General features: G+C 42.7%; 1 protein-coding gene across 11 annotated transcripts in view; it reads left to right on the top strand.

Moving 5' to 3' along the window:
* The window catches only part of usp24 (ubiquitin specific peptidase 24), a 101,542-nt gene that overhangs the window by 52,759 nt on the left and 28,814 nt on the right, over window positions 1-19,969 (top strand). For all 11 annotated transcript variants that reach the window (XM_084067657.1, XM_084067661.1, XM_084067662.1 and 8 more), the window contains 15 exons: window positions 79-174; window positions 1,802-2,024; window positions 2,897-3,065; window positions 3,658-3,819; window positions 6,250-6,320; window positions 7,074-7,234; window positions 7,395-7,456; window positions 9,120-9,311; window positions 14,248-14,362; window positions 15,916-16,060; window positions 17,700-17,819; window positions 18,068-18,193; window positions 18,753-18,851; window positions 19,361-19,443; window positions 19,573-19,714. In XM_084067657.1, the coding sequence (XP_083923783.1) occupies window positions 79-174; window positions 1,802-2,024; window positions 2,897-3,065; window positions 3,658-3,819; window positions 6,250-6,320; window positions 7,074-7,234; window positions 7,395-7,456; window positions 9,120-9,311; window positions 14,248-14,362; window positions 15,916-16,060; window positions 17,700-17,819; window positions 18,068-18,193; window positions 18,753-18,851; window positions 19,361-19,443; window positions 19,573-19,714 (1,966 nt within the window). The remainder of the gene's footprint in view (window positions 1-78; window positions 175-1,801; window positions 2,025-2,896; window positions 3,066-3,657; window positions 3,820-6,249; window positions 6,321-7,073; window positions 7,235-7,394; window positions 7,457-9,119; window positions 9,312-14,247; window positions 14,363-15,915; window positions 16,061-17,699; window positions 17,820-18,067; window positions 18,194-18,752; window positions 18,852-19,360; window positions 19,444-19,572; window positions 19,715-19,969) is intronic.

The raw sequence follows: 19,969 nt of genomic DNA on the forward strand, positions 1-19,969 counted from the left end.
ATGACATGCATGAGAGAGCAGCTCTATATCTCTGCTGTCTGTCTTTATGTTGTCCTTAATCTGCTCTTTTCTCGGCAGTCTGGTGGTGAATGTCATGCAGAGAGATTCCATCCCCTCAGAAGTGGACTATGAGACCAGACAAGGAGTCTACTCCATCTGTCTTCAACTGGCCAGGTACTTGGCCAAGTATTTGAATTTAAGTTTTCTAATCCATTAATTGGGTGATTTTTGGACACGTGTATTTTCGGTTCCAAAACATTTATTCCTTTAACCCATTAAGACCTGAAGCTGATTCTACAAATGTCTTCTAAATCCTAACAGTATTCTGATAAACTTAATGTTTCTATATCAGTGGTGCTCAAACTTTTTCATGTCAAGGACGCCCAAAATGATTATTTGGCCGCCGACCCCATCTCAAAATATGTTGTTCCAGGGACCCCCAGAAGCAAAGATTTGAGTTAAAACATTTCGCTTTAAAATAACATAAATATATTAATTTGCACACATTTTCTCAATTTAAAAAAAATAGCAGATCTACAAGCTCGTAAGCTTACTCGGTGCCGCGCTATGAGCTTGTATATCTGCTATTTTTGAATAGTCAAAGTGTAAAATAATGCTTTTTAGCTCAAATCAAAAAGTGACACAGATGCGTTCCAGGTCTTAAAGGGTTAATTGTTGCTTCATCTATCATAAACATATAGACTCTATAGACATGTAAAGTACATAGGTGGATAGATATAAGATTGGTACTTTATCAATCCCAGAGGGACATTCAGGTACCCCATAGCTCATGCAGGCTCATAAGATTGGTAAAAACACAGCACAAAAGGGCACAGGTGAAGACAACCAAAAGATAAAGCATTAAAAAGGTGTCGCAGGGAAGAATCCTTTTGTTATTGCACATGACCCATCTGTAACTAAAACTAGTAGTCCAGTTCATGAGCCTAGCGGCTGGTCGAGGTGAATTGCTGTTGGGACAAAAGTTGTCTTAAACCGTTTCATTGGTGCAGAGCAAGGACATTTTCAGCATGCAACCGAGTGTAAAATCAGCCATTACGACGCCATCAAGGCACCGCCAAAATACATTTTAGGCGACTAAATCAACTGTAGATTTAGTCGACTATAACCTTATGATATTTTGTCGACTAAAACTAGACAAAAACTAAAACATTTCAGATGACTAAAATATGACTAAAACGAAATGGAATTTTATTCAAAAGACTATGACTAAAACTAAAGCAACCAGTGTTGATTTTGACGGCAAATTTTGATTTAGTTTTAGGAATTTTAAAATTCCATTTAGTTTTAGTCATATTTTAGTCATCTGAAATGTTTTAGATTATGTCTAGTTTTAGTCGACTAAATATCATAAGATTATAGTCGACTAAATCTACAGTTGATTTAGTCGACTAAAATGTATGTTGACGGTGCCTTGATGGCGTCATAATGGCTGATTTTTACACTTATTTGCATGCTAAAAATAGCAGATCTACAAGCTCAAGCTGTGAGCTTGTAGATCTTCTATTTTCAGAGTGCAACACCCGAGTGCAACCAAACATAAAATGACTTGTCTTTTAGTTCTACTGGATCTCTTCTCCACTAGTCTCGCTCTAACATTTTAGTCTAGTTTTTATTTGTTGATGAAATTGTCAGTATATTTAGTCTTAGTTTTAGTCATCATAGTTTATTTTTTATTTATTTTTTATTTAGTTTTCGTCAGTGAAAAAAGGTAGTCGATCAACATTTTTAGTCAACAAAATCAACACTAACGCATGCTTTGTCCTCTGGCGTCGTGTCCCAGGTTCCTCCTGGTCGGCCAGAGCATGCCGGCCATGTTGGACGACGACGTCATCCGGGACGGGGAGGCGCTGTCCTCCCGGCCGTTCCGGAACGCCGGGCGCGCCGGGCGGCAGCTGTCCCTCTGCGGGACGCCGGAGAAGTCGTCCTACAGACAGATGTCCCTGTCGGAGCGCTCCTCCATCAGAGTGGAGGAGATCATCCCCGCTGCTCGCGTCGCTATCCAGGTACTGGGACTATAGAAGCAACATGTAACTTCAACACACAGTAGGGCTGGTAACTTTACTCAGAAATGATATTCGAATATTGGTCTTAAAAATTGGCAGATATTCGAATATATTCGAATATCATTATTATTAAAAAAAAAAATACAAAAATATTATTATTATTATTTTTATTATGTTTATTGGACAGGGACAATACAAAAAACAATGCATCAAGTGCTTGGATCCAATAATAGATTGTTTTTTGTATTGTTCCTGTCAAATAAACATGAAAAAAAAATTATATATATACATATTTCCCCCATATTCGAGGAATATTCGAAATTCGAATATTAATTTACCAGACCTAACACACAGGGAATGTTTTTGAACCGGATTGTACGTGGGCAACACGTTGCGGCAATGATCTGGTTTAGATGTCAAGGGTTTGAGGGTCTCTCTGTCATGGCATCAAATCAAAAAGCTGAAATACTTCCCCACACACACACACACACACACACACACACGCACACGCACACGCACACACACACAGTCACACACCATTACTATCCATCTGCTTCAACAGTGAACCATTGTCTGTGCTTGTCCTTCAGAGTTAACTTGTACAAAGTAGAATGTTGATGCTTTTCGTAAATTAATGCCATACTTTGCCATACTAGTGTCACACAAAAGTAGCAAAAGTAGCAGATCTACAATCTCAATAGGTGTCATGCTGCGTTTTGAGCTTACGATCTGCTGTTTTTGCAATTTTTGAATTTAAATTCTGAAAAGTAATAGTTTTGGACATGAGCTTTATTCCTGACAGCAACAATATGAGGTTCAATACTTTTCTGTCTGTCTGTGTCTCTCTCTCTCTCTCTCTCTCTCTCTCCTAGACTATGGAGGTGGGTGACTTCACCTCCACCGTGGCCTGTTTCATGCGTTTGACCTGGGCCGCTGCCGCGGGAAGACTGGATCTGGTGGGAAGCCCCCAGCCAATCAGAGAGAGCCACAGCACACTTCAGCCCCAGGCCCAGGGGGTCCGCACCCGAGTCAGCAGCACTGGTGAGATAAAAAAAAGAAGGAAAAGTATAAACACGTTTACTGGCTTTGTGCTGGTTGCATTTATTAATGGTAACATGTGTTGTAACAATACTTGGCGTGTGGTGTTGCAATGGATCCACTGTTGTGACCTGTTGTGGTATTTGTATTAACAACGGCTAGTTCTGTAACAATTTATTACATAATGATCTAATCGCGATTACGGTATTTGAGATAATTGTTGTTATTTTTGCATAATCTCCAATAATCGATTCCATGTAAAAAAAAAAATCATACATTTTCAACCCTTTTCAAAAATAGTGGAAATAACCGATCTGCAAGCTCACAACATGTCACAATGTGACATGTTTTGAGCTTGTAGATCTGCTATTCCCACTACCTTTAAAATAATAATAATAATAAGTATAAAATGATATGGCCTATTTAAGCCTTTGTATATTATTTATTTTCGATTATTGGTATCGGTCACTGTCAGTCATTGCTTTGTATTCGAGTGCTTTTTCCACCACTGGACAACCCTAACAACAGCTAACGAACGAGGCACCGATAACACAAGCCAATGTCATAGTTCTGTGCTCTTGTCAACCAACAACAGGAAGCAACTGCAGCTCCAGCAGCGACGGCGAGGCCACGCCCACAGCGTTGCATGCTGGGATATGTGTCCGGCAGCAGAGCGTCTCCATCAAAGACGCCATCATCGCCCGTGAGGCTCTGTCGCTGCTGGTCACGTGCCTGCAGCTCCGCTGCCAACAGCTCTGTAAGTGCAGTGGTGTGAAATTCTGTGAATTAACGAAAGTATATTTGCTCAAGTACTGTACTTGAGTACAATTTTGAGTTTTTTTTTTACTTTACTGGAGTACTTCCAATTTCCAATATTTTCACTTCTACTCCACTACATATCAAAGGCAAATATTGTACTTTTACTCCACTATAATTATTTGAACACTTTAGTTACTTTGTAGATTTTGATTATTATTACAAAACCACTTCAGACCTCTCTCTCTCTCTCTCTCTCTCTCTCTCTCTCTCTCTCTCTATATATATATATATATATATATATATATATATATATATATATATATATATATTTATTTTATTTATTTTTTTACAGGGAAATTGGGAAACCAGGGAAATTGGAAAAGGAGCGCGTGTTTTCACCCCCCCCAGGCAATTCTGTAGAACCAACCCTAGAGGGCAATGCAAGCCACACTAGACTAGAGCCCCACGCCAAACACACACGCGCACGCGCGTGCGCACACACATGTGTGTCGTGGATAGTAACCCATGAAAAGATCTATTCTCCCCCTATCGATTTACAACCCAGACGGCACTGATTCGACTAGCAGACCATCGGCCGGTCAGTGCGGGCACTCGCGCCTGGCGGCGATCGGGCGCGCCTCCTCAGCCTCAAGCTCTGCTGAGTCGGCGGGCCTCCGTCTTGGACAATAACTATTATCACGTGTGCGTGTGAACGCGTGTTCAGCGTTCCCCTAGCATAGCTTCCTGGTTGCTATGTGGGGGGGGAACAACAAAAGCCAGGTCCGCCTCGCATCAAAGCCCCGCCTCGCGCCGCCTCCTCCTCCTCGCGCGGCCTCGCATCAAAGCCCCGCCTCCTCGCGCAAAAAAACCCTGTCTCGAAAAGTCCAGCCTCACGCCGAAGCCCTGCGCCTAAAAACGAGCATACCTTTCCAATTTCCCAACGAATGCCAATTTCCCTGTGACATATATACTTTGGCAATTTTCAAAGGATTTTTATACTTTTTAAAACTTGTGAAATGGGACCTTCTGCATAATGAGTACTTTTACTTTTGGTACTTCAAGTACATTTTGATGCCAATACGTTTGTACTTTTACTCAAGTACATTTTGAATACCGAACTTGTACTTCAAACAGACCATTTCTACAATGGGGTATTGATACTTTTACTTATGCAAAACATTTGAGTACTTCTTCCATCACTGTACTATAAGACAAACACTGGAGCACAGACACAACGCAGACAAGAGAAAACATAACATATAAATAACACACAGACAGACACAGGCATCAAGACTGGGTTCACAGCTTGACAAGATATCACTGTTACACACAGACATGCAGCTTTTGTTAACTGCCTCTGGGTTCACAGCTCGACAAGATATCACTGTTACACACAGACATACAGCTTTTTAAAAAACATAACATTTCCAACAGCTCGGCATGGCCCCTATCCTGCTGCTGTCTGTCTGTCCCTTTTTTTTCGTTATTTCTCTCTCTCTCACTCTCAGAATAGAACACGGTTTACCTTAGCCGCACTGTCGATACCTCTGTGAGATTTGCCTGCGTCACACTGGCTACGTTTACATGAGCTTTTGTCAATTCAAATGAGCCTGCATGCAAGTTACAAGTTACCACTATAACAATGAAAAGCTCAGGCCAGTCATGTCCTCTCTAACCTCATTCCCGGGGCTTATGTAAACAAAGCAGTAACAGTGTAAGCTACGGTAGTCAGCATATTACACAAGTAACATTACTCTCTCGCAGTGATGACAGCTTGACCCAAATGAACATGTGCATCGATATGCAAGCATACAGATTGTGTAAGCGGACAGATTCAATGGTTTATATAGCGGATTGTATAACAGATAGTGAAAGGTTGTTCACCACCTCTTTCGATCGGAAGGAAATTCCCATTGCACAGAGCTGAATTGGACACTATGCCGATTTAGATGTTTATATGAAGGTTTTTTATTCTGATCAAGCTATTAAACAGATTCGTGTTGGAATATTAAACTCCAAAAGAACACTGTGGTCTCAATTAAATGTTGCTTGATGTTTCTGTTGGGCCTGATTTATACTTACTCGTACTACAGTGTCTTGTGCCAAAAATAGCTGATCTGCAAGCTCAAAACGCATTGCAATGCGACGCGTTGTGAGCTTGTAGATCGGCTATTCCTAGCACCGACGTACGACAGCCGTATACCGCATGAACCCTAGTTGTCCCTATTCTGGGTCAAACATTTTGTGAAAATAGTAGATCTGCAAGCTCACAATGCGTCCCATCGTGGTGCGTTGTGGGCGTGTATATCAGCTATTTTGAGCGACGAGATGCAGACCAAGTGTTGGACCCCTGGGAGACAGCGGTCAACAAAGTCTCAGGATCAGACAGAATAGTAACGGTGTGTTCTCTCTCTGCTCTTCTGTCCAGCTTCTTTTTACAACCTGCCCTCTGTCCGCGACTTCATCATCGATATTCTGCTGGGATCGCCTAGTGGAGAGGTCAGTGAGGATGATGATGTGCTTTACTGTCAAAACAACATATTAAACCAGCAGCATATGGTTGCTGTCAGGCGGAAACCTCCTAAACTTTTTGTGTTTTTTTCGTAAATTAATGACCTACTTCATCATACGAGAGTGTGGCACGAAAGTAGTGAAAATAGCAGATCTACAACTTAAGTAAACGCCTCGCGATGCAAGGTGTTGTAAACCTGTAGATTGGCTATATTAACTATTTTCAATCGTTAAAAAGAATATAATAAAAAAAGGAACGGTTTCCACCGACACCAACGATGTATCATTTTGGTTTAGATTGTGCTTTTACATGGTTGCATGAATGCATCCCGGCTCAGGTGTGTTTCCAACAATTGTCTCATTCCTACTTTAAGTTGATGTATACATAATGTGAGATATGAAAGTATAATAAGTGAGAACAACAAGGGGATTTCTTAGTGGTTTAATCCAGTGGTTCTCAACCTTTTCTGGACCAGGGCCCAATCTATGTGGTGAGAGGGGTGGGCTCACGCACATCTTCAGAGCATGTTTATTTGAATGATCAATCAATCGATTGTGTTCAGGCTTGGATGCATGGAACTAACAGTATACTTCCAAGTTCCTATTTATTTATTTACTTGACTGACTTTTTTTAAATACATTTTATTTGATTAAAGGGATTAAATCTTGCTCACGGCCCACAGGGTTGAGAAAGGCTGGTTTAGTCATTGAACACTGTGTGTGTGTTGTTGTTGCATTCAGATCCGCCGTGTGGCGTGCGACCAGCTGTACACGCTGAGCCAGTCGGACACGTCAGGTTTCCCCGACCTCCAGAAGCCCAACCTCTTCCTGCTGTCGGTCATCCTCACCGCTCAGCTGCCGCTCTGGAGCCCTACGTCCGTCATGAGAGGAGTCAACCAGAGGTACTGTACAAACCAAACACGTATGGTACCAGAGGTACTGTACAAACCAAACACGTATGGTACCAGAGGTACTGTGCAAACCAAACACGTACGGAAGCAACACATTTCTGTCCGCTTTGGCGAAACCCATATGCTGACGCCGGTCGTGTTCTCTCCACAGATTGCTGTCTCAGTGCACAGAGTATTTTGACCTTAGGTGCCAGCTCCTAGATGACCTAACCAGTAAGTTTGGCCACCTCCAGTTACCTTTCTCACTGAATCAATTGCCCAGGCTAGTGCTGGCTTTCTATTCTATATTCTGTTATTGTTGTTATCATTGTTATTATTAAACACAATAGAGAACTTATTGTTATTTTTATTATATTTCTTGTGTTTTAGTACTGTTTTTTTGTTTTGTATTTAATTATAAGTATGTGTATCTGTCTTTTGAAAATCTTTTGTTCCAATAAAAATTGAGTTAAAAAAAAAACACAATAGAGAACTGAAGTCTGACATCACTGCTGTTAGAGGCAGAGTCATTTTTTCTATTCGATAGAGTCGAAGCATCATGGATATGAAGCGTCAACTGATGGTGGAAAAAGTACTAATTTATCCAAAGAGCATGATTTTCGTTTTTTCTCCAAACACAGACGTTATCAAATGTATCATAAACAGCACAGAGTCACATACCTGACAATATAGCCGGGCTGATATGTTACATTTTAAATGGCGCGATATAAGAGAATAATTAATAGAAATCTTATAGAAAAAATACTTCCGTGACCCAGGGATAGCGGGAGCGACGTCAGGGGTACTTCGGTACTCTATTAACACATCGGGTGCCAGCATTTTTTCATAACAACTTACCGTGGGTGCCAGCATTCTCCCCATTGACTGCGCTTTGCTGTTTAAAGGTTCCGCGTGCGTTACAAGCAAATCCACGCAAAAAAAAGCATCGATTCATGTTGTCCCATGAGCCTGGCTACAGCCTGGAACCATAACATTACCCTGGCGAGTTACAACGGGGGGGGGATCGCGCATCGCGCATGACCGGTTTTCCCCACAGGAAACAGATTCGGAGATATAGGCGTTTCAAAGTAGGAAATAGACAGGAAGCGGATGGGGAAAAAAAATGTGTTTCCGGTGAGCGATCTGGCACTTCCTTCGCAGGATTACAATGGGTGCTCCCAGAGCTGCTCTAGCCCCGCCCGTGCGGAGAAAAACGAAAAAAACAAAAAGACTAAACTCACGGTTCAGACCGTGTTCGGCACCGAAGCGGCGGAACCGCCACTATGTAAACACACGGTTCAGACCGTGTTTGGCACCTGATGTGTTAAGACCACTAGTTCTGTGAATTCCCAGGATTAGAAATGAAAACCACTGGCCCTAGTTAGTCTTGCTTTAAAATAATTGCATTTTCACTTTTCCTCCATTAGAGGTCAGCGCAGCGTAACACACGTTTCTGGCTCTTTTCTTCTTGTTAAGCCAACCTCCTAAGACATCGCCGGTTTACTTCCCGTATCTGCGTGAAGTAGGTGGCCACCTTTTTTATGAGAGACCGGAAGCAGGTTGGAGTCTATTATTTCCAATGGAAGAGTGAACGTGAACACAGGTTCTGAACCCATTCTTTTAGCCCCATGGTCACTGAACTAAATATTACACCCGATCGTCACAAGCCACACAATCTTCCAAAGATTTTCATTCATTCTTTTTTCAGAGAGACGAATCAGGTGAAAAATCAACCTTTCTCTGTCCCAGCAACACATTCTCGCAAGATCTAGCACCAGTAAACATAGATCTGATCTGCCGGTACCCACTTAGGAGACCATTTGTAGGATTTGTGTATATCTTCATGAATTAACCATCTTTGACCATTCTTTCTACCTCCTTCTTCTCCTCCCCCCAGCTTCAGAGATGGAGGTGATGAACGTGAGCTCGGCCACCATGCTGGAGGACGAGATCTCCTGGCTGGACAACTTTGAGCCCAGCTGGAGCTCCGAGATGGAGACCAGCGAGGCTGACAACATCCTCCAGGCGGGACACCTCCGACTCATCAAGACTCTGCTGTCGCTCTGTGGCAACGAGAAGGGACACCTGGGTGAGTGAGACACACTCTCCCTTTTCCAATTGCCGTGATTTTGAGTTTAGGTTTTTAGGCCCGTGGTTCCGACCCATTCAATCCGGGGACATATCTCTGTCATTTTTAGATTTCTTTGGCTATTCAAAAATAGCAGATCTACAAGCTCATAGCGCGGCACCGAGTGCCGCGCTATGAGCTTGTAGATCTGCTATTTTTTTGTTTGTTGACAAATCGTGAAAATGTGTGCAAATCATTGAATGTATACATTTTTTAAGGTGAACATTTTTAACTCAAATCTTTGCTTAAATATATATATTCAAAGATTTGCACACATTTTCTCGATTTTTCAAAAAATAGCAGATCTACAAGCTCATAGCACAGCACTCGGTGCCGCGCTATGAGCTTGTATATCTAATATTTTTGAATAGCTCAAAGAAATCTAAAATGACAGATGTGTCCCCAGATTGAATGGGTTAATAGGCTCTATGCACAGCAGCCATATTGCAAAGAAATTGGGCCACCTCTTACTTCCTTCAGCTGTTACCGATTATACTAATGAAGGTTGTGTTCCATTCTGGTCAAACAGAATCAGGGTGCTTATATTGTTCATGTTGGCTCACTGGAAAGACTGCTACACAAGTGGGTTTCAAAGTTGGGGTCCAGGGACTCTCATGGTTCCTTGAGGGGGTTCCAAATGGGCCCTTATACAGATGTGTAACTCTGAGAGTGTACAAATTCCATTTGTACACTCTCAGAGTTATGGGGTCCTTGGAATTAAAAGGTTTGAGAACCACTGTGCTACACTAAATGGAACAGAGCCTTCGTTAGTATCATTGGTAATACCTGTGAAGGAAGTAAGGAAGAGGCCCAATTTCTTTCCAATATAGCTGCTGTTAGGGCTGACCTTCGATTATAATTTTGGAAATCGAAGTTTTAGGCCAAAACTTCGATCAAACTTCGAATAATCGCTGTTTAAAAAAAATAAAAAAACAACGTCGAAAAACCCCGAAATTTTGTAGCAGGGCTGCTAAAGGAGCGCTATTACATTGAAATGCGCAGCACCCCCCCCCACCGAACCGGGTCCGTGCTGAACCCACCCACCCCCCGTTGACAAAACGGTGCTGGGGGGCACCGAACCGGGTCCAAGCACCGGGCACCACGAAGGGTTAATCCGCCCGTGTCCATAGAGATCAGCTGTAGAATGCTGCTCCACGACCCACTGAATGTAACCCGACACCCAATGAGCTATACTAGTTGTGTGTGCGCAGTAAATAGCAGATCTACAAGCTCACAACGCGTCAAGAATAGGACGCGTTGTGAGCTTGTATATCTGCTATTTACGGCACGCAACACCAGTGTGCAATTAAGTATGTTGTGCTCCGTTCCCCCTCTCGTTAATTTATGAATTAAAGTAGCATGAATTTACCACTGTGAAGTTATGGAAGGTGGAACGTTTCCAAAAGATGAAATGCCAGGAATAATGGAAGACACTGGAAACATATGCTCAGGTTCTTTTGCATTAAAATGAGCAGCGGAACACTTGCTGTGTCAATTGGAGATTCTGGAGGATGTATTTGTCAGTCACAAAAGTCGTAGTAAATGTATTTTATCGAGTCGTCGTGACTTTTATTTTCGTATCTACGAGAGTCTTAGCGACCACCCCCCCAGTTAGCCCTGGAATGTCACCTGTAAAGCCCATATTTCTCCAAACACGTACAAATGCAAAATATAAGGTGCTTACCTGCTTGCCTCAAATGTTAACTAGGTGTCCGAAGTATTTGTGCAATATATTAGTCCATATTTTTCAATTAAGAAGTGTTTAAATCCCGTCTGTGACTGATTCTGTCGGAAGTTCCCAATGGGCGGTAGTGACGGGCGCGTCCGGTGAAAGCCGGAATTACACTCAATGTAAACGGGAATTAAACAAGGGGGAAAATGGCGTTCGTCCACAGACGGGATTAAAACACTTATTTATTCAAAGATATGGACTAATACATTGCACAAATACTCCGGACACCCAGTTAACATTTGGGGCAAGCGGGTAAGCACCTTATATTTTGCATTTGTACATGTTTGGAGAAAAAATAATCAAATTTAAAAAACGGCCAATTACTCGATTTTTGAAAAAAAAGTTCGAATCATGTGCCATAGAACGAAGCTTCGAATATTCGAGTTATTTGGGTCAGCCCTAGCTGCTGTGCATAGAGCCTATTTCAAGGAAACCCTAGATTTTGTATGCATTAGGCCACGAACAACCCCATAACGAGTGTACAAATGGAACCAAATAGGGGTCCATTTGGTTCCATTTGTACGCTCTCAGAGTTACAGATCTGTAAGGGCCCATTTGGTTCCTAACTATCAAACATTTAGCTGGGGACCCTCTGGTTTTGGCATAGTTTCTGTGAGGTTAAGGTTGGGTTTAGGCATAGTTTCTGTGAGGTTAAGGTTAAGCTTAAGGTTAGGTTTAGGCACAGGTTCTGTGAGGTTAAGGTTAGGTTTAGGCATAGGTTCTGTGAGGTTAAGGTTAGGTTTAGGCACAGGTTCTGTGAGGTTAAGGTTAGGTTTAGGCATAGGTTCTGTGAGGTTAAGGTTAGGTTTAGGCGTAGGTTCTGTGAGGTTAAGGTTACGTTTAGGCGTAGGTTCTGTGAGGTTAAGGTTAGGTTTAGGCATAGGTTCTGTGAGGTTAAGGTTAGGTTTAGGCACAGGTTCTGTGAGGTTAAGGTTAGGTTTAGGCATAGGTTCTGTGAGGTTAAGGTTAGGTTTAGGCGTAGGTTCTGTGAGGTTAAGGTTAGGTTTAGGCATAGGTTCTGTGAGGTTAAGGTTAGGTTTAGGCATAGGTTCTGTGAGGTTAAGGTTAGGTTTAGGCATAGGTTCTGTGAGGTTAAGGTTAGGTTTAGGCGTAGGTTCTGTGAGGTTAAGGTTAGGTTTAGGCGTAGGTTCTGTGAGGTTAAGGTTAGGTTTAGGCACAGGTTCTGTGAGGTTAAGGTTAGGTTTAGGCGTAGGTTCTGTGAGGTTAAGGTTAGGTTTAGGCGTAGGTTCTGTGAGGTTAAGGTTAGGTTTAGGCACAGGTTCTGTGAGGTTAAGGTTAGGTTTAGGCGTAGGTTCTGTGAGGTTAAGGTTAGGTTTAGGCATACAGTAGGTTCTGTGAGGTTAAGGTTAGGTTTAGGCATACAGTAGGTTCTGTGAGGTTAAGGTTAGGTTTAGGCACAGGTTCTGTGAGGTTAAGGTTAGGTTTAGGCATAGGTTCTGTGAGGTTAAGGTTAGGTTTAGGCACAGGTTCTGTGAGGTTAAGGTTAGGTTTAGGCATAGGTTCTGTGAGGTTAAGGTTAGGTTTAGGCATAGGTTCTGTGAGGTTAAGGTTAGGTTTAGGCACAGGTTCTGTGAGGTTAAGGTTAGGTTTAGGCATAGGTTCTGTGAGGTTAAGGTTAGGTTTAGGCATAGGTTCTGTGAGGTTAAGGTTAGGTTTAGGCATAGGTTCTGTGAGGTTAAGGTTAGGTTTAGGCATAGGTTCTGTGAGGTTAAGGTTAGGTTTAGGCATAGGTTCTGTGAGGTTAAGGTTAGGTTTAGGCGTAGGTTCTGTGAGGTTAAGGTTAGGTTTAGGCGTAGGTTCTGTGAGGTTAAGGTTAGGTTTAGGCACAGGTTCTGTGAGGTTAAGGTTAGGTTTAGGCGTAGGTTCTGTGAGGTTAAGGTTAGGTTTAGGCATAGGTTCTGTGAGGTTAAGGTTAGGTTTAGGCACAGGTTCTGTGAGGTTAAGGTTAGGTTTAGGCATAGGTTCTGTGAGGTTAAGGTTAGGTTTAGGCATAGTTTCTGTGAGGTTAAGGTTAGGTTTAGGCGTAGTTTTTGTGAGGTTAAGTTTAGGGACTGTAGGCATATTGGGGGCGGTCCCTGGACGAAACACTTGGATAAGAGAGAATCCCCTGGGTGAGCACCACACAAGCATTCATGCGAATCAACCACACCTTCCTTTCTACCATGTTAACTTGAATATAATAGATTAGATATAACATAGAATGTGATGGGGAGTAAGTGCCCTTTCACCTATTTTAACGTTGAAAGCCTGTATTCTCAGAATAGAAACCGTGGAGAACTGGAGCACAGCGACAAATAGACTTTACTAGGTGCAAACTTTGCACCACATAATTATAAGAAGATCTGTGTGCTGCAGTTATACTTAACTCTTTGACTGCCAGAGTATTTTCATTAAGTACTCCCCCAGTGCCAGCGATTTTCGTGTTTTTTTTTGTTTGTTATTTACATTCAAATCGTTTGTCTGGCTGTGGTTTTAAACACACACGACAGATCGACCAGCAGAGAGCAGCAAATCGACCCTGTGCTCACTCGCTCACTCGCTCGACCCCCCCCCAAACAGGCTCAAACGTCCAAACGTCATATCCGGATATGGCGTTTTCGCCGCTCGCCGATCGGGTTTCAGATCGTTGGTATACGCGACGACGATAACTGTTCGTCATCCAGACTAAATAAAATAGAACTGGAGCTCTCCGTTCGTTTTTTATACCGTGTAAAAAAACGTGTTTTTCCCTATTCTGGCCTAAAATGCCTAAAAAAGGCCTTCCGAGAACCGGAAACGGAATCTGCGTCATGAATCCGGATCCGGGTGAGTGTGAAAAAAACATAAACAGAAACTGATGGTGAAAAATACACAGAACCACAGATTAAACAATGAAAAAGCTATCGGCACGTCTTAACGCGTCGATGGCGTGGGTGGGTTAAGTAGCATTTGACTCGAAAACACGTCGATGGCGTTAAAAGAGTTAATTTATATCCCATTGTAAGAGACCGTCGCACAGCAAAAATTGTCAATCTACTCACAATTGATCTTCGCTTGTGGATTGGCTATTTTTGGCGCGGTTGAGTCTGCAGTGATGTGATAGGATGAAATTGAAAGCGCCGGGTGTGTAATGTGAAGTGTGATGTTGTGTTTTTATTTCTACAGGTGCGTCTCTAATTCAGCAGCTGTTGGATGACTTCCTGTTTCGGGCCTCACGCATCATCATCAACAGTCAAAACGCCACGCTCTCCCCGGCTCCCAACTATGACTTCCACCCCAAGTATGACATAATATACGTACATTATAATGTTAGTCATGTTTATCTCTTGCTAGTTTGTACAAATGTTTCTGTAGCAGTGTTGATTTTGACAGTAAATTTGGATTTAGTTTTAGTCATAGTCTTTTGAATAAAATTGCATTTAGTTTTAGTCATATTTTAGTCATCTGAAATGCTTTAGTTTTTGTCTAGTTTCAGTCGACTAAATATCATAAGATTATAGTCGACTAAATCTACAGTTGATTTAGTCGACTAAAATGGCCGTGATGGCGTCGTAATGGCTGATTTTACACTTGGTTGCATGCTGAAAATAGCAGATCTACAAGCTCACAACGCGTCGCAGCGCAACACGTCGTGAGCTTGTAGATCTGCTATTTTCAGAGCACAACACCCGAGCGCAACCAAACATAAAACGACTTGTCTTTCAATTCTCCTGGATCTCTTCTCTACTAGTCCCTCACTAACATTTTGGTCTAGTTTTTATTTGTTGACGAAATTGTCAGTATATTTAGTCTTAGTTTTAGTCATCGTAGCTTAGTTTTTATTTAGTTTTTATTTAGTTTTCGTCAGTGAAAAAAGGTAGTCAACATTTTTCGTCATAGTTTTAGTCGACGACATCAACACTGACGTACATGAAATGTTAGTCATGTTTATCTCTTGCTAGTTTGTACAAATGTTTCTGTAGTGCGTCTGGGTTTGCTTCACAGCAGTGTTTCACAACCTGTGGGTCGTAACATGCTCCGACACGGACATGGAGAAAGGGAAAACGTATACAGAGTAACATTGTTCATTGAATAAACTAGCGCGGTGCCCTTTGGGGACGTGTCTGTTCAGAATGGGGACGAATGCTTGACCCCCCCCCCCCCCAGAAGTGCTGCTTGCATCATTGTAAAGAACCGCAATATGGCTGATTGCAGCGATCTTGAGAACCGTTCATCCGATCGGCTTTGCCCTCGACACTTAACTCCCTTGGGTACTTGTTAATACACCCGGCAAATGTGAGATTGATCAGATGAATGGTTCTTGAGAGAGACATACATACATACATACAGACATAGTACGTACATACAGAGATTCCTTGAAATTTTAGACCGATCTTCACTTGATGGTCAATAATATTCACTTTCCTGCATGAAGGCATTTTTGAACGCCTGCTTCACAGTACAGAGAGGTTTTGGACAACATTCAAATAGTACAATATAATATATAAAAGATATATATATATATAAAGACAATAGTACTTATAACCCCCTCAGCGCGCGTGTGTGTGCGTGTGCGTGTGCGTGTGTGTGTGTGTGTGTGTGTGTGTGTGTGTGTGTTGCTATGCTTGTGGGGACCAAATGTCCCTACAAGTATATAGCAGAATTTGAGAAATAGACCTTGTGAGTTTGTAGATCTGTGTTGCGTGAGCTTGCTGATCTGCTATTTTTCTGCTTTAGGCTTACTGTTAAAGATGGCAAAATGTATTTACAAAAAATGGCATTCATAACATCTATGTCCTAAAAGGTTGATGTCCTCACAGGTATAGTAATACAAACCTGTGTGTGTCTGTCCAGGTGCAGCACGGCCAGCAGTAGGCTGGCAGCCTACGAGGTTCTGGTGATGTTGGCCGACAGTTCCCTGTCCAACCTCCAGATCATCAACAGAGAGCTGATCAACATGCACCACCAGTGTGACCCCTCACTCAGCAAGGAGTTTGACGTAAGGCCCGTGTGAACAAATCACAAACCATTCCAAGACAAATTCCTCCTATTACTCTGAAGATTATTTATTTATCGTTTTAATATCTTAACTGGAACCCGCAAGCGTGATCGTGTTACACCGATTCTGGCTACTCTTCGCTGGCTCCCTGTTCGCTTCAGAATTGATTTTAAGATGTTGTTGTTTGTTTTTTAAATCACTGAATGGTTTGGCGCTCTCTGAACTTCTAGAAGTCGATATGCCTCCAAAGTCATTGCGGTCTGCGGACCAGTTGAAAGACACGATTAAAGATAAAGGATTGGATAATGAACATGACATTCAAACAAGCGCCCCTCTGCTCATAAAACGTTAATGTGGACACGGCCCCTAACTGAGGATTGTTAACTCATTCAGTGCTAAGTAAATAAAAAAATAATTGCCCATAGTGCGATTTTCTTACCTTTTCTATTAGTCAAAAAATATGTATCTCCAGTATGATCGATCCCCTTATGGTTGCTAATCACGGAGGGTGCTTCCGTGGAAAAAAAAAGGCATCGCAACCTCCCGTTCGCTTGTTATACGCCGTTGAAAATAGCATAGTACATAGTAAATACATAGTAAAACACAGGAGCCGAGATACAGAATATTTCCCAAATACTTTAATGGAGCAGTTCATCTCGGGATCACGTTATCTCCTGGTTCTGTGTAAAAAAATCACACCCTGTGTGAAGGAAGCGGTGCCTTTGGGGCGGGCCTTAACTCATTTCAGTTTGTCCCTATTGGTGGTCTGAGGCCACTTACCAAATTTGTACTTGGTAGCATGCTGCAAACTGGAATGATGCCTGTTTAAAGCCCAGCCAATGGGCAGACAGAGGGGGCGGGGATTAAGTAATGACAGTTAGTCCCTATTGCTGGCTTTAGTCCATGTACAAAATTTGTACTCCATAGCATGCTGCGAACTTGAGTTATGGCTGTTTGAAGGGCAGCCAATGGGAAGACAGAGGGGGCGGGGCTTCAGCAATTCATGCTGGTCCCTATTGGTGGTGTAAGTCCACATACCAAATGTGGACTTGGTGCCATGCTGCAAACTGGAGTTATAGCTGTTTAAAATCCCGTGCTCATCCCGTGCTCATACGGGCGCTGGGGGTCCCTGGACCCCTCTTTGATAACTTCATCAATTCATGCTCGTGCCTATTGGTGGTCTAAGTCCACATACCAAATGTGGACTTGGTGGCATGCTGTAAACTGAAGTTATAGCTGTTTAAAATCCCGTGCTCATCCCGTGCTCATCCGGACGGACGGACGGACGGACGGACAACCAGTGGCACGTGTGGCCAATGAGAGGAGAGATGGCATAGGCAATCTCCAAGTCCGTGTGTGTGTGTGTGCGTGTGTTTGTATGTGTTGCTTCTTTGACGTGCTCATCCCGTGCTCATCCGGACGGACGGACGGACGGACGGACATACGGACAAAGTCAAGTGTAGAGCGGTTGGCACCGCTAAAAATAACAACAACTCAAAAACACGCCAAAAACATCATTGGCACTGAATGAGTTAACCGGCAGATTTACTGTGATCAGCAGTAACATTTTTGGGGTACAGAACTTTGGATCCATAATTTCTCGATTTAAGCCTAACTCTCAGTCTCCATTTATCTCCAGTACCTTCCTCCAGTGGATAGCCGGTCGGTCTCGGGGTTCGTCGGCTTGAAGAATGGTGGAGCCACGTGTTACATGAATGCCGTCTTCCAGCAGCTTTACATGCAACCTGGCCTGCCTGAGGTACAGTACACACACACACACACACACACGGAATGCAGATAACGTGCTCGTTTTGCGTGCTCAGTCAGACATCACTCAATCTAAAAGAGTGATGTTTGGTAGAAGTATTTCGACAAAATAAACGATAATAACAAAATAATAACATAATAAACAACCAAATAAAGAGTACTCGAGTACTAATAATTTGCTGTGCTTGGAATATGGAAATGCCTTAAAATGCCCATCCCCACTTGGTATGAAACCCACAGGCGTTCCTGTCCATCGAGGACGACACGGAGCAGCCGGAGGAGAGTGTCTTCTGTCAGGTGCAGTCTCTGTTTGGCCATCTGATGGAGAGCAAACTGCAGTACTACGTGCCTGAGAACTTCTGGAAGGTGCAGTAGCAAGACACACACACTAGATCACTGGCCAACCAGCTTGTGTGTGCGTGCGTGCGTGTTTGTCTGTGCTTAATTCATTAAAAAACCCAGGTTGAATGAAGTACACATTATCCTCCTCTACACTGTCTTTCTTTTCTCTCTGCTACATTATCTTAATCAGTCAAACATAAAATAAACTAGAAAAAGTGCTCCTCAGAGCACAGCTCTCCGCCAGGTCAGAAATCGGCCTCATGGTGGCACTATAACAGGCCCATGTGGAAAAAATAGAAACAATTGGGGCAGAGGTTTGGAATTGGCATCCAGGGAGTGTGTGTGCAAATTGTCGTTGCGATCAGGCCAACGGTGCCGGAGATTAGCTGTTCACGGACAGAAGGACGGACGGACAGGGTTGCAAAACATACTCTCTCGCCATGCCTTTCGGCCTGGCGGAGACAATTAATGTTGAAAACTTATATTTTCATGTTTTTATTATTACATGTCTAGATTACAGTTTGTTTGGCCACTGAAAGTGCTTGTTTTGTTTCGGGGAGTAATATTTTCATGTGTGTTGCAGATCTTCAAGATGTGGAACAAGGAGCTGTATGTAAGAGAGCAACAAGATGCTTATGAGTTTTTCACCAGCCTGGTAGACCAGCTAGATGAACACCTAAAGGTAACTCTCTCTCACACACTCACACACACACACACACACACACACACACACACACACACACACACACACACACACACACACACACACCAGGGTTGCCAGATCTGCTTATTATAATTTCCCCGCAAGATTTTATTTGAAAATAGCCGATCTACAAGCTGACAACGCGTCGCATCGCGACGCGTTGTGAGCTTGTAGATCTGCTATTTTCAAATAGCTGATGTATATGTTAAAGTGCTCATGTGGCCTGTAGTCGCTTCTTTTGGGCTGGTCTTCCTAGACCTGGTTGCTTGTTTCTCTCATAGAATCTGGCAACACTGACAGACACACACACACACACACACACACACACACACACACACACACACACACACACACACACACACTTGTGTGTCTCTCTCTCTCTCTCGCTCATTCATACGGTCTACTAACTACTCACTCTACCAGCTAAGTACATAGATCCTTTCATCAGTTATAATGACATGCTTATTAAAATGATTTTGTTCCACCAGAAAATTGGCCGGGAACAGATCTTCAAAAACACGTTCCAGGGAATATTCTCTGACCAGAAGATTTGCAAAGACTGTCCGCACCGGTGAGCCTAGATGAACCCTCTCTCAGTTCAAATTCAAAAAACGAGCTTTAAACATTGATTGACTCTCTTTTGACACGGCTGTCCGTTTGAACGGTTGGATGATCTCTGTGTGTCCTTGTGCTTGTACAGGTATGAGCGTGAGGAAACCTTCATGGCCTTAAACTTGGGCGTGACTTCCTGCCAGAGCCTAGAGATCTCATTGGACCAGTTTGTCAGGGGGGAGGTGCTAGAGGGCAGCAACGCCTATTATTGTGAGAAATGCAAAGAGAAGGTCAGTGCAGTGTTGATTTTGACAACACATTTTGATTTAGTTTTAGTCATAGTCTTATGAATACAATTTCCATTTAGTTTTAGTCATATTTTAGTCATCTAAAATGTTTCAGTTTTTGTCTAGTTTCAGTCGACTAAATATCATAAGATTATAGTCGACTAAATCTACAGTTGATTTAGTCGACTAAAATGTATTTTGGCCGTGCCTTGATGGCGTCGTAATGGCTGATTTTACACTCGGTTGCATGCTGAAAAT

Source organism: Gymnoscopelus microlampas (assembly GCF_963454915.1).
Source record: "Gymnoscopelus microlampas genome assembly, chromosome: 9".
Classification (NCBI taxonomy): Eukaryota; Metazoa; Chordata; class Actinopteri; order Myctophiformes; family Myctophidae; genus Gymnoscopelus; species Gymnoscopelus microlampas.